Raw genomic sequence first — 13,099 nt, 5'->3', positions numbered from 1 at the left:
TACCGAAGGCAAATCTGCCACTTGCTCAGGGCTGACCCTGAGCCAGGAGGCAGGGTTTCTTCCAGCTGTCCCTTTGAGATCTCTCTGCCATCTTTTCCTGACCTTGGCATCCAATTTGCCCAGATAAATATTGAGAGGATCTACATTTTAGGGGGTCACTGGCTCTCAGCCAACCCCTGGTGAACACACAAGGTCTGAGTCCTCCTCAGAGCACAGCGTGGGTTCCCATCCTGGACGGGAGGAAGAGCGCCCAGACTGACCTGGAGGTTCCAGTTCATTTTTTTCAGCTCCTGCATCGCCATGGGGTTGTGAGCGCGTTTAAAGCAACTGCAGTTCCTATGAGACAAGGAATCGTGCATTGAGCCTCCTTGGGGTGGCTCAGCTGTGCCATGCTGACAGGAGTTTCTGCCCACAGGGAGCGGCCTGTGCTGCTCAATGGATGTGGAAAGGAAGGGGGCGGGGCTGGACACCCAAGTATCCCTACAAAACTTGGAGCCAAGTCACAGAGCTCTAACTCAGGATTGAGGTTAAAAAAAAAAAAAAAAAAGTGTGCCATGGCTGGGACCATCAACATTCCCTGAAATCTCAAGTGCCGAACAAAGGCTTGGTCCCAATTTTTGGCACTATTGGTTGGTGGTAGACCCTTTAGGAGGTGGAGCCTACTTGAAGGAAGTAGTCACTGCTCTAGCGAGAAATCCAAGGGAGTCGTTTAAGGTTTTAGGGAGTTTGTTATGCTATAAACTGGGGAGAACAATTCATTAAACAGGATGGGCAAGATCATTACAGAGTCCTGGAAGACTGATGTCTTGATCCATGTTGCTCCTGCCACATAAGTCAGTCCACACCATCCAAGCCCACAAGGGCTAGAAGGGGCGAGCGTACGTGCCCCTCAGGTCTTAAGCTAGCCCCAAGGCCATGCCCTAGGGGCTGGGGCCTCAAGGTCACAGGTGGAACAGGTACCCACCACATCTCCCTTTTTGTCTAAATAAGAAAGTACTAACTTAAAAAAAAAAAAAAAAGCCAGGCGGTGGTGGCACACGCCTTTAATCCCAGCACTCGGGAGGCAGAGGCAGGCGGATCTCTGTGAGTTCGAGGCCAGCCTGGGCTACCAAGTGAGTCCCAGGAAAGGCGCAAAGCTACACAGAGAAACCCTGTCTCAAAAAACAAAAAACAACAACAAAAAAAAAGAAAGTACTAACTTAACACAAAACTGTATACAGTAGGAACGACCCTGGGATTAAGAGTCCCATGCATCTGGTTCTACAGGCTCTTCCAAGTGTTTTCTAGGTCCCTGGCTTCCGGCCCTGCCCACCCCAGGCAACCATGCCCTGCACACTTACTGAACGGCCAGCGGCATGGCACACTTCCCATCTTGGCCCTGGTGCAGGCCAGCCAGCTCCATGACTTCCACCACATTGATGAAAACCCTGGGAAGCTACAGGAAGCAGAGGCATGGGTTTCCTGAGTTTGAGGTAGGGGCGGGGGGTGGAGTGGGGGGTTGGAAACCTGGAGGACAGACAGGTCTTCAATCTAACCTTGCCCTCCCTGATATTACCAGAGAAGAAATGGACGCCCAGGGAGGGGCCTATGTGATCGCACTGACTCTAGTGCCACACTTCATCAGGTAGGAAAGCTGAGACTGGGAGAAATCCCGGCGCTAATGAAAAACCACAGGGCCTGCCTTCAAACCCAGGCCTGCCGGCTCCAGTGTGAGCTCTGTGCTAGGCCACCATCCAGCTTCCAAGCCAGTCAGAAGCTGTCCTGCAGAGAACTGAGTACAACTTGCCTAGATGCACCCAAGGAGGGCCGCTCCACACACGGCAGCCGCGGGAAAGCAGGGTTGCCTGCGGGACCAGGGAACAGACTGCTCACAGCCCATTCCTACCTTCTCATAAAGGATGTCCAAGGCCTGCTGGATGTGCTTCACATACTCATGGGCTGAGTGGTTCTCCTGTAAAGAGAAAGGAGGTTCTCTGTAGCTTTCTATTCTGGGAGGAAGAACCAGAAGTGAACTGAGTGACTCCTGGCCCCAAGAACATCCTTTTTCATAAACATATGCTCTAAGGAGCAGAGCTGAAATTGTCTACATGAGGGGCATTTCCCCACACCACGGGTCCATAGGCAGCTCTGGATAGCCTCTGGTTTCCAGTGAGTCCTACAGTCCGGGACCCAGCAATATCGAAAGCCCTGTGGTGGGATATCTGTTCACTGTGTGGAAATGTATTGCTTTGATTGGTGTAATAGAAAGCTGAATGGCCAATAGGTAGGAAGACGTTAGGCGGGACTTCTGGGGACAGAGAGGTCTTCGGACAAAAAGGGCAGAGTTGCCAGCCACAGAGAGGACTCTGGGAAGAAGGATGGAGTCACCAGCCCGATGGAGAAGAAATAGGAGGTACAAGATGGAAGAGAGACAACGCCCTGTGATAGAATGTAGATTAATATAGATGGGTTAATTTAAGTAATAAGAGCTAGTAATGAATGAGCATAAGCTATAGGCCGAGCTTTCATAATTAATTAGAAGTCTCCATGTTATTATTTGTGGGCTGGCTGTTCCGATGAAAAAATATGATTATAAAGCTCTGGGGGTCAGGTCCTTCTTGTGTACCCCAGGTCCCCAGTTCTGGGTAGTCAGGGAAAGGACTGAGGGAAGAATCTAGAAGAGCTGAGCCTGTGTGAGGGAAGATCATCACACCAGGTTCTCTGTGATCCCCCAGGAGCTAAGAGCCGCCCGCCCGCCCCCAACAGTGGCTGTCTAACATTCTACATCTTCAGAGTCCTGGCAGCTACTTTTTCCTGGCCGAATAAAATACAGGATGTCCCCGGCTTAGAACAAGCTGTATTCTAGAAGGGACAGTTTGCAAAGGCTTGTAAGTCTGGACACGTTTCCCCACAGAAACACATCAGGAATGGGGTCAGCTCCCAGGCCAGCTGGCTGGGGTTGGCTGGTTAACTTATCACAGTCCTGAAGGACAGCGAGGACGCTCTCAAGTGTGCGTCTATTTTTTTTTTTTTTTCCAATTCCATTTCAAAGATTGTATTGCCTCCCCTTCCAAGAGAGGGCAGAATCCAAACAGGCACAAGATAGAGAATCACTGGCTACCTGGCTACCAGAAAGTGCCATCTGTATGCTCCAAAGGGGCCACACACACACACCCCCACAGTGCGTGAAGACTGGGCCCTTCCAGACCTTTCTTCTGAGCGGAGAACCACTTAGGAAAAGCTAAGTCTCACTCTGTGTGAACCAGAGGCTGCCAGCCGGGGTAGAATCAAGTTCCTGGAGCCCAGGCTAGTCTGACACACTGAAGGGTGTATGTCAGAGTCCAGGGTGAGGAGGAGGAGGCTGGGGGTCAGCCATTTCATTCTCATGCCCCCAGTGGGGCTAGTCAGTGGCTTACCGGGTTCTCACAGTAATGACACAGGTCGTTGCCCCCAATGAGGAGTGTCACCAGCTTCCAATCTTCCTCCAGGTTGATTGTCTGAGGGGACAGATCCTGAGTTAAGGTTTGGGGACAATTGCTGGTGAGACGAGCCATGCTATACGGTCAGCTGATGCTCAGAGACCTTTTTTGTATCACCCAGAGTATGAGGTGGTAACTCCTCTATTACTATGACGCCCTGAGATGATGGGAGCTGCCCCGTAAGTGTGTGTGTGTGTGTGTGTGTGTGTGTGTGTGTGTGTGTGTGTGTGTGTGTGTGTGTGTGTGTCTGCTCACACACAGGAGGCCGGCTACGTTCTCCCCTCAAATCCTCTTAAAATGCCAGAATGAGCCGGGGCAGTGGTGGCACACGCCTTTAATCCCAGCACTCGGAAGGCAGAGCCAGGCGGATCTCTGTGAGTTCGAGGCCAGCCCAGTCTGCAGAGTGAGTTCCAGGAAAGGCGCAAAGCTACACAGAGAAACCCTGTCTCGAAAAACAAAAAAACAAAAAACAAAATGCCAGAATGGACATGTCTCACATTTCCCCAAGCTCTTGAAAGACCTCTTGGATTATCCTGCTCCTCAAATGTGATCTGAGGTGTTCAAAGGAGATTGTGTCAAAAGATAGAGCCTGAAGTCTTTTTGAAGTCAAGCTCTATCAGGCTCTTAGGGCCTGAGTTCATGGAGGGAGAACCCAGCAGGGTCCGTATGGTGGGGTAAAACCAGGAAGGCCCAGGAGCTGCGGTTCCCTACTCAGCCTCCACCATAAAAGGAGTCTCTCCAGGAGCCGCAGTCCACACACCACAAGAACAGAGCACCAGAAAAAAAAAAAAGTGCAAGTGAGATTCTGAAGGGACGGGGAAGGATTGGAACGGGCAGCCTATTTTTAGCACTTTGTGTTTATGTAAGAGGGCGCTGGGAAGCCAACTCTGGGATAAAGAGCCCGAGGCCTGTGATCTTGGCCAGCGCCCTGCGCCACCTCGTCCTCCTGCAGCCAGCCCCGGGGCAGGGTGCCAGGCAGATCTCCTGTGCACTCCCTGGAAGACCAGCTGAAGGCAAGCTGCCGGCCGGGACAGCCCAGGGGTTCATCAGGCCCTGCAGCTCCCCGGTTAAAGAGAAGAGCACCTTTCGGGGTGGGGGTGGGGGGTCTGTACTCACAGGTGTGTTTTTCATTCTCTCCACCAGAGCCCGGGCCTGGGCCGGCATGTCCCTAGGGAGAAGGGACACGAGACGTCACTATCAGAGTTGCTCGGGATGGCGGCCTTAAGCCGGACTCCAGGAAGACTAACTCCATGGAAGACATGCTTCCCGGTCAGCCTTTGAGTTTCTGTTCCGCAGAAGCTGCAGGCTGGTTCTCACCAGGGACCTGGGGGCGAGCACTGCTCCAGATCTTGCTGCCCCTGGTTGGGACAGGAACAGGGCCTCGCTGGCCTCTTATCTAGGATTTGGACGCCATTCTCAGAGATCGCTGCCCCCTCTTTTTATCGAGTCTTTTCACTACAAACTGAGCCTGTTTGGTTCTTACTCGGGTGCATGTTTTAAAAATAATCTTTTTTTTTTTTTTTAATTTTTGAAAAAGTCACGTTCCTAAATCATTCTCCAGATTTCTTCCTCCCAGGCATGACGGCTCCTTCCGCTGCTACGTCTGAGCCCCAGTGGGCAAGCCTTGGTCCCTTTAGTCTCCTCCACTGTTACCTGGATTTTGACACTGTCATTCTCCTCCCCGATTCCAACAAGACAGGATAGGAGAGACAATACGGGCAGGATGGGACTCCTTTTTGTCTCCCCACTGTTTGGTATACAAAAAGGTACACTGTTCTAGACACTCAGTCATGTACGGCAGTGGAATAGTATGCAGCCGTGAAAAGGGAATGGCACCTTGCTGTACTCGGCAGCCTGGATGGACCTGAGATAACTGTGTGAGTGACAGATATGTTCACTGCATGAGATGTGTTCATGACACGAAAGCAGTGATTGTCTCACAGGTACACAAGGGTCAAGACTTACCAAACTGCATACCCTTGAATATGTGTGGTTTATTGTGGGTCAATATACCTCAATGAAGCAGTTTCCTTAAAAAGACGCATGTATTGAGGCGGGTGTGGTAGAGCACACCTGCCATCCCAACACTTGGGATGTAGAGGCAGGAGAATGGGGAGGAGTTGAAGGCCAGCCTTGGCTACATGGTGAATGAGAGAGAGGTCAGCCTGGGCTACCCGAGACCCTGTCACAAAACAACAAAATTGATGGGAGAAGTTATGTGAGCAAAGGACACACAGCCGACCTAAAGAGCCAACACAAGATGGTGACAGGCTGTGTGTGGACACAGTGGGCAGATACAGGGGACGGACACCGGCCAGCACTCAGGGTGCCATCCCTGCCCTTCTCATGGACAATGTATGCACCCGGGATTGTAGCGACAGGCGCCCCCCTTCCCTCTAGGGCCCAGGGTCTCTCCTTGCAGCTGTTGTCACAGCTCTGTGAGTTAGCACAGGTCCCAGGCCTGAAACAGCATGTCCCGACATCACCCTGCCTTTCTAAGTGAGAATCAGAAGGTTCCAGTCTGCACCGTCGCTGTACACAACACCCCCTTTCCCCAAAAGCGGAAAGTTCCTTGGCGGGACTCATTCTTTCAGAGCAAGGACTGCACTTTTTGACTCGATGGTATCACTCAGGAATGCAGTGAATTACTGAACGCATTTTTGCTTGATGATTAAGGGGAGGGAGATCAGCTGTTGACTAAAACCCTGAAACTGAATATCCCAACAATGGCAAACTTTTGTATGCACGTGGACTATATGCCATACGCAATCTTTCCAAGGCTTATTTATATCCCCTTCAATCCCATGACAGCCCCGAGAGGACAGGTACTATGATTAACCTCACTAGAGAGGAGCAAACTAAGATTCAGAGATGCTAAGCCACTTGCGCAAGGTCACACAGCCAGCAAGTTTCTGAGTGGAGACTCGAACACAGAAGATCTGATCTCTGTGGACCTGGTAATTACATGGGTACTGGGGATTCAAACTCGGGTCCCTCACGTGTTATCTTTCTCTTTCAGATGAACTCACACTTCTCCACACTGATAAATGACAGGGTAGAAATAAAGAGAGAGAACAATTCTCAACCCTTCCTGCAGCCAATGGCTCCCCCCCCACACACACTAGACCTGGGTGATGCCTGCAGGTATCAGCTACATCTCCTATCCCTGCCTGAGCGAAGGCAGGGATGCTAAATAAGGCAGTAAGAAAAGGGAAAGGTGGGAGATGGGGGAGATGGCCCAGTGGGTAGCGTGCTGGCTATCCAAGCATGAGGACCCGAGTTTGAATCCCCGGTGTCCATGTAAATCCAAGTACCTCAGTGCTGAGGTGTAGGCCATGTACCCCTGGGGTTCTGGCCAGCTAACCTAGCCCCATCGGTGAGCTCCAGGTCCAGAGAGAGACCATGCCTCAAAATACAGGGTGGAAAGGCAGTGAGTTGGCTCAGTGGGGAAAAGCGCGTGCTACACACGAGCCGGACACCCTGAGTCCGAGTCCTTGGAAGCCATGGTGGAAGGAGAGAACCTACTTCTCAAAGATGGCTTCTGACCTCTACACATGCTCTTCCTGGGTGTACCACCCCCCTCTCTTTCTCTCTCTCTCTCTCTCTCCCTCTCTCTCTCTCTCTCTCCCTCCCTCCCTCTCTCCCTCTCTCTCTCTCACACACACTAAATAAAATTACAGGACGGGAAAGATGCCTCAAGAGTTACAAATGCTTGCTTGCACAGGACAAGCATCCAGTTCCTATGCCAGGCAACTCACAACCACCTCTATCTCCAGCTCCAGGGATTCCAATCCTGTCATCTGGCCTCTGTGGGCACGGGCGCATGCATGCATGCATGCACATGCACATACACAAGGTAAATTTTTAAAAAAATAAATTTAAGGTGGTGAGTTACTGAGGAAAGTGTGACATCATCCTCTGGCCTCTCCTTGTAGGAGCATGTGTGTGCACATGCACCTGAATGCACACACTCACACCCATGTCCATACCACCCCCAACTCCCCCATGAGGGGGTGGGCGAGGAAGAGACTGGGGAGTCAGCCTCCCGTGAACAAAGCCTGGGCTCCAGTAATCCTAACAGTAACTAGGTGCTGGAATAATGGCCCACAGTGTTTTGTAGACAAATAGGTCCCTTCTTGTGACCCTGAGAAAGAATCAACACTTCTGTGGCACCAAGATTCAAGCGGAGCCCCGGGGCCTCCGTTAGGCTTCCAAAAGGAATGTTCTCTGTAAGCAGTGTGTGAGTCAAGCCTGGGCCGTCTCCCTGGTGACAAGGACGCAGCATCCCTCTGCAGAGCAAATACCCAGCACGCTCTGCTCTGCTCCATGCAGGAAATCAATGAACCCGGTCAGGCGTTTCAGCTTTAATTACCTGGGATGCCGTCAACAACAGAGAGCCCAGTGAAAACAAACCGCTACCCTGCTATGTGAGGGGCCCTGACATCTGACTCGCTGCTGTCAAAACACGGCTTTTCTTTTTTCTTTGAGATCCAAGGATATGAGGCAGGACAGAGACAAGCAGAGGAAGAGAACCGAGTGGCTCCTGATGCCGAGAGCCTCTGCACAGGTGACTCACGGCCCTGATAGACAAGAGGTGGGACTGGAGTCAGCAGGGACAGATCTGCTCGTGTGGAAGTGGACGGGCTCCTTCAGTTTCTTAGTGCAGTGGTCAGCGCTACATGCAGGAATGGTCCTGATCTAGGGCCTCCCTGATAACTTGCGGGGTGATCTCTGTTACTTAAGAAACTCTCTAGCCACAAGGTCCACAGCACAGTACCCGTGTCCAGGGGTGTGAGGAAGGATTACAGGAGATAATCCACATGGAAGATCTGATGCAGGCCCAGCATTCAAGGAGTGCTGGGTACTGAGACTATGACCCAACTGGGTCCTAGACACTGTGCTCCTTGCTTTGAATCCCGGCACTAGGGAGGCCGAGACAGGAAGTGATATGGCTGGACGGCGAAAGGCATATAAGGCGTGAGAAGATAAGAACTAGATTCCTTTTTGCCTGAGGACTCAGAGGCTTTCCAGTCTGAGGATTCGTGGAGACAGGATTTCGCCTTTCATTTGGCCCGAGGACTCAGTAGTGATGAGAAGTTTCTCTAGTGACTTGTTCTCCTTTGTCTCTCTGACCTTTCAGCTTTTACCCTGATCCCCGATCCCCACCTCGGTCTCTTTGCTGGTCCCCACGTCAACTCACTGAGCTCTGGCCCCTTCTTCGGCCACATTGAATCCCGCCGTCTCCTCCAAGGTACCGGTAGAGAATCCCAGGATGGAAGGGTTGAACTTCTTCAGTATGTCTTTAAAGAGGGGTGAGGCAGAGGACACAGGGGACGGGAGCTGAGGTGGGCCTCTAGTTTGGGGTCACAGGTGTGTGACGGGGGGGGGGGGGGTCTCGCTGACTCCCTTCCCTGCAGATCACTTCCCGTTTCTCCAACTCTAGGCAAAAGGCCCTGGCCTGGGTGAGGGCCATGATGGTCGTGGAAGCAGGACCTCTTGGCGTGGGTTACTTACTGGGCAGTGTGGTATGAGTCTCCAACGTGCCATCTCCTCCAATGCTGGGGAAGAGAAAGTCACTTTGGCAAGGTCACACTGACCTGCTGCCGGGGGAGGGAGGGTTGTCACAGGTAGGAGTCGGGCCTGGAGAGATTCTACCCTTGGGGCACTGCTCCTACCACCCTCGGGGCTAACCCAGCATCACAGAGTCTCCTGGGATATCAGAGCTGGGCCTGGGGACCTACGCCTACCCCGAAGCAGGTGATGGGTGGGGAACCCGTTTCTTATACCTCTTTAGGGGGATGTTATCTATAGAGAGTGAGCTGGGAGCACTCTTACCTCCAGGACAGCCCCCTCCAGGGGGTGGTTAGATTGCTGGACTCGCTCGGTCGAGCTCCGAAGGCTGTCTGTGAAGAGCAAAGGGAAACTTTCAAAAGGCTGTCTGTCCCATGGCGATGAGTTAGAGGACCTCCGGGCAGGCCCTCTGGCTCTGGCGTAGCGGCCAGTACTCAGCTCGGCCTTTTCTAGGCAAGGCCCATTCTTCTGTTTCTACACGTCTAAGGTCTGAGTTCTCCTCCCAGACCTTCACTTGGTCCTGCTGCCTCTTTCCGGCCCCCTCCCCTTTCCGCAGTAAAGGTCCTTTCTTTTACGCTGTTCGTGTTCTTGGAGGCGCTCACAAGTCCGCTGCGGACAACACTGGTATCCCATCTGACCTCACAGGGGCCACCATGTTCCCATCCTGCCAAGATGCTCTACGTATCTTTCTGCCATTTGCCTCCGCCTCTGACACTTCCACGTGCCTATCCTGCCTTCGGGGTGTACAGCAAAAACACCGGTCCCTGGTGTTGGGCACCATCATCCAGCATCCACGTTCTGACCCCAGGGTGCGCTTCCTGCATTTCTGACCAGGCCACGCCTCCGATGGACGCATGCTGACCTGGCACTACCGCCAAAGGCTGGAGGCCTTGAGCTGCTCTGCTCTGTCCTTGCCCTCCCCTCCCTTCCCCTCCCTGGACTGCTGAGCCTCTTCCTCCCCAGGCCCACAAACCCCTAGTTCCTTCTCTCCCATCTCTGGTCATATCCCTCCCTGCTATCCCCGCCAAGGCAGGGTAAAAGTCAAACCCCTATCCCGTGGGGACATCATCACCTGCGGTCCATTCCCCCCTCGTCGCTTCCTTTTTTCTACTTTCTTTTCTATGAACATTTCTGAAGCGGCCATCCTTTATTTTTTTTTTTTCTTAATAAAAACAAACAAACAAACAAAAAAAAGCAATCTCTCTTTGGAATTGCCAAAGTAGCACGTTTGCCATAATTGATGAATTAAAGACTTAAAAACAAACAACCAGCTTAATCTCACCACAGGAATCTTGCCCCAAGACTAAGGGGTGCAACTCATCCTGTAGGGTGCTTGCCTGGCATACTTGAAGACCTGGGTTCAGTTCTCAGTACCGAATAAACTGGGATCAGTTCCGTACACCCATAATCCCAGCACTCCAGCGGCGGTGGAGGCCAAGAGGAATAGGCGTTAAGGTCATCCTCAGGAAGTGTGAGGCTAGGCAGGGCTACTTGAGATCTTCTCTCAAATTAAAAAAAAAAAAATCATTATTGCCTCCTCAGGGCCTGGTAGCTCATGCCGGTAATACCAGCCGTTGAAAAGCTAAGGCTTGCTGGGAGTTTGAGGCTAGCCTGGGCTGCAGTGCAAGTTGGAGTCAGTCGGGGCTATTTATTGAGATTCCCAACACACAAAACAAAAACTGAAAGAATCATGGCCCTGCCAGTCTACTGCATCTACTATACATCACTTCCTCCCCGTGCCCCTGTATGTATGGCCCCACCGGGGTGAAGTCAGGGTTGTTGGGCACTGGTGTACACCCTTCACTACTTTTTCCATGTCTACACCACAATTAAAACACCTTCACGTCCATGTGGGGCGGTTTGGCTTCCACAGGAACGGACATGCATTTTGAAAGTCCCAGATGTCACCCATTGGCTCACGATTTCCTCCCCGGTAAGTTTCCGGCTGTCTTAGCCTGAGGGCTATAATGTCATTCTTCCTTTCAGAACTGCTGAGAGAGCACGGTGCACAGAGCAGTAGCTAAACGGTTGACTAATGCAACTGAGCCAGGACCGAACTGGGTCCCCCCCCCCCCCCCCCCCCCGTCCTTACGGAACACGCCGTAAGGGGGGTGAGGCAATGTGTCACTAAGACCTATCACTTTTTAGGACTGTGTCGATGGAGTTGAGTTCAGGCAACTTTGGACACGTGCACCATACTGATGTGAGGGAGCAGGGTGGGGTGCAGGGAGACCTTGTGCGCGGGGTGAAGTTTAAGTAGGGCTAAGGAAGATGGGGGGAGTGGGGGGCTGGGATGCATGCTTCCTGCCTGGAAGCGGACTCCCTGCTGAATGCAGAGGAAGAGCTGACTCTGCCAAGCCAGGCAAAACCCTGTGGGGCCCACCCTGGCCCACGGCGCGGTACTCACAGTCAGAGAGTCGCCCATGGCTGCCACCACCTTGATGTCTGCTGGCCGGAGCACGTGGACTAGGGGAAAGAGGCAAACGTGGAGTGGATGGGGTGTTGGCCTTTTACAGGGTGCGTTCAGCAAGGCCAGGGGGTCTGCGCTAGCCCACGGCTCCCTATGCTGTTTGTAGCCTAAAGGTTTATTGGTACTGCCTCTTCAGTTCATTGCTAAGGCTCTGAAGAGCGTGGGCTAGATGGCTACCATCTGGCACGCCATGGGTGGTCCAGCGGAATTCCGGTGTGGTTCACATGGAATAGGCAGCTAGGGCCACATCCCTGGCTGCACCTGTCTCACCAATTGGGGAGGCCTGAGGAGCGGTGTTGAAACTTCAAAGAGACGAAAGTATTACTCGGGGGAGAGGCCTGAGTCCTTCCACATTGGAGCCCAGCAATAACTGTAGACCAGCTTCTTGGGGGCGGGGGGTGCGGGGTGTCTGAGCATCTAGATCTGCCTTGGCACGGAACCAGCAAGGTCTGCTCAACTTGGCTCCAGGGGGCACCTACTATAGGTCTCTCACCCAATGTGGTATTTTGTGAAAGGGGGTGTGATGATTTCACTTACCTGAGTTGGGCACACTGCCAGAAGGATTCTGCTCTGTGCACAGAAAGTCACTGCCCCAGTTCTGAGTCAGAAGGAGAAAGAATAATCACTCACATGCAGGCAAGGTGTACCCAAGAAGATTCAGCCAAGGAACCTAGAAATACATCCCTGGATGTATAGTTAACTGCAGGAGTGGAAAAAGGAAATTAGAGAGAAGAGGGCTTCTGTGCATGCGTGTACACACACACACACACACACACACACACACACACACACACACACACACACTCACTCACAGCACAGCCTTCCCCTTCCTGACTTATCTATATTTAAATGGAGCCAGCAGCCACAAAATAAGGCAGAAAGCAATGAATTCTTACAACCAGTTCTGCAAAGGACACAGGTTTTATACATCTGACATGAGCAATTACAGGCATGCTTTGATGTGTGTTAACACCAAGTTGACTGACATTAATTACGACACCAGAGTCTAAACAACCATCCATTAAGATATTTTTACGAAAATGCCGAAGTTTTGTAATTGCAAAGCTCCTGGCGTCTGTTTTGCTATTTAACCCAGAGCCATCAATCCCTCCCAGGTGCAGATGCGAACATCTGGTACACTGGATGCTTTTGGTCAACTGTCCTTGTCTTTAATAAAGGGTGGATTTCCCAGCCACCGGGGGAGTCAGGGTGGGAGGTACACAGAAATGCCAATTCAAGCCAACCGGTGGGGAACTAACTTTCTCCAAATACGAGCACACTGGGTGTGCAGTAAGGCCTCCCCACAACGGTTTGACTGATGTTCTCGGAGTGTGTGTGAGTGACTGCCAGAGCTTTGGAAAGATCATCCAGAGACAAGCCTTCTCATGGCCCTCCTGAGCAAATGAGAAGACCTGTCAATCAAAACACATCTGAGCTTTCACCTCAGAGGGAGGGAGGATAAGCCGTCCATCATAACACAACTTCCCCTAAAGGGAGAAAAAAAAAAAGGTGATTTTTTTTTCAGCCAAAAAAAATAAGTGACCATGGCCCAGGAACATAGATTTAGTTTGCCCCGAATAATATGTTCCAATGTAGAAAT

At 51.9% G+C, this 13,099-nt stretch overlaps 1 protein-coding gene across 2 annotated transcripts in view; it reads right to left on the bottom strand.

The window, feature by feature from the left end:
- Plb1 (phospholipase B1) overlaps positions 1-13,099 on the bottom strand; it is a 121,104-nt gene that overhangs the window by 11,117 nt on the left and 96,888 nt on the right. For both annotated transcript variants that reach the window (XM_006984819.4, XM_042266896.2), the window contains 10 exons: positions 12,037-12,097; positions 11,437-11,495; positions 9,294-9,361; positions 8,973-9,016; positions 8,659-8,758; positions 4,575-4,626; positions 3,396-3,476; positions 1,886-1,951; positions 1,341-1,435; positions 261-336 (listed from right to left, as the gene is read on the bottom strand). In XM_006984819.4, coding sequence (XP_006984881.3) covers positions 261-336; positions 1,341-1,435; positions 1,886-1,951; positions 3,396-3,476; positions 4,575-4,626; positions 8,659-8,758; positions 8,973-9,016; positions 9,294-9,361; positions 11,437-11,495; positions 12,037-12,097 — 702 coding nt within the window. The remainder of the gene's footprint in view (positions 1-260; positions 337-1,340; positions 1,436-1,885; positions 1,952-3,395; positions 3,477-4,574; positions 4,627-8,658; positions 8,759-8,972; positions 9,017-9,293; positions 9,362-11,436; positions 11,496-12,036; positions 12,098-13,099) is intronic.

Source organism: Peromyscus maniculatus, chromosome 22 (genome assembly GCF_049852395.1).
Source record: "Peromyscus maniculatus bairdii isolate BWxNUB_F1_BW_parent chromosome 22, HU_Pman_BW_mat_3.1, whole genome shotgun sequence".
Lineage (NCBI taxonomy): Eukaryota > Metazoa > Chordata > Mammalia > Rodentia > Cricetidae > Peromyscus > Peromyscus maniculatus.
The sequence above is the reverse complement of the archived record's forward strand: the minus strand, read 5'-3'. Positions and strand labels throughout refer to the sequence as shown.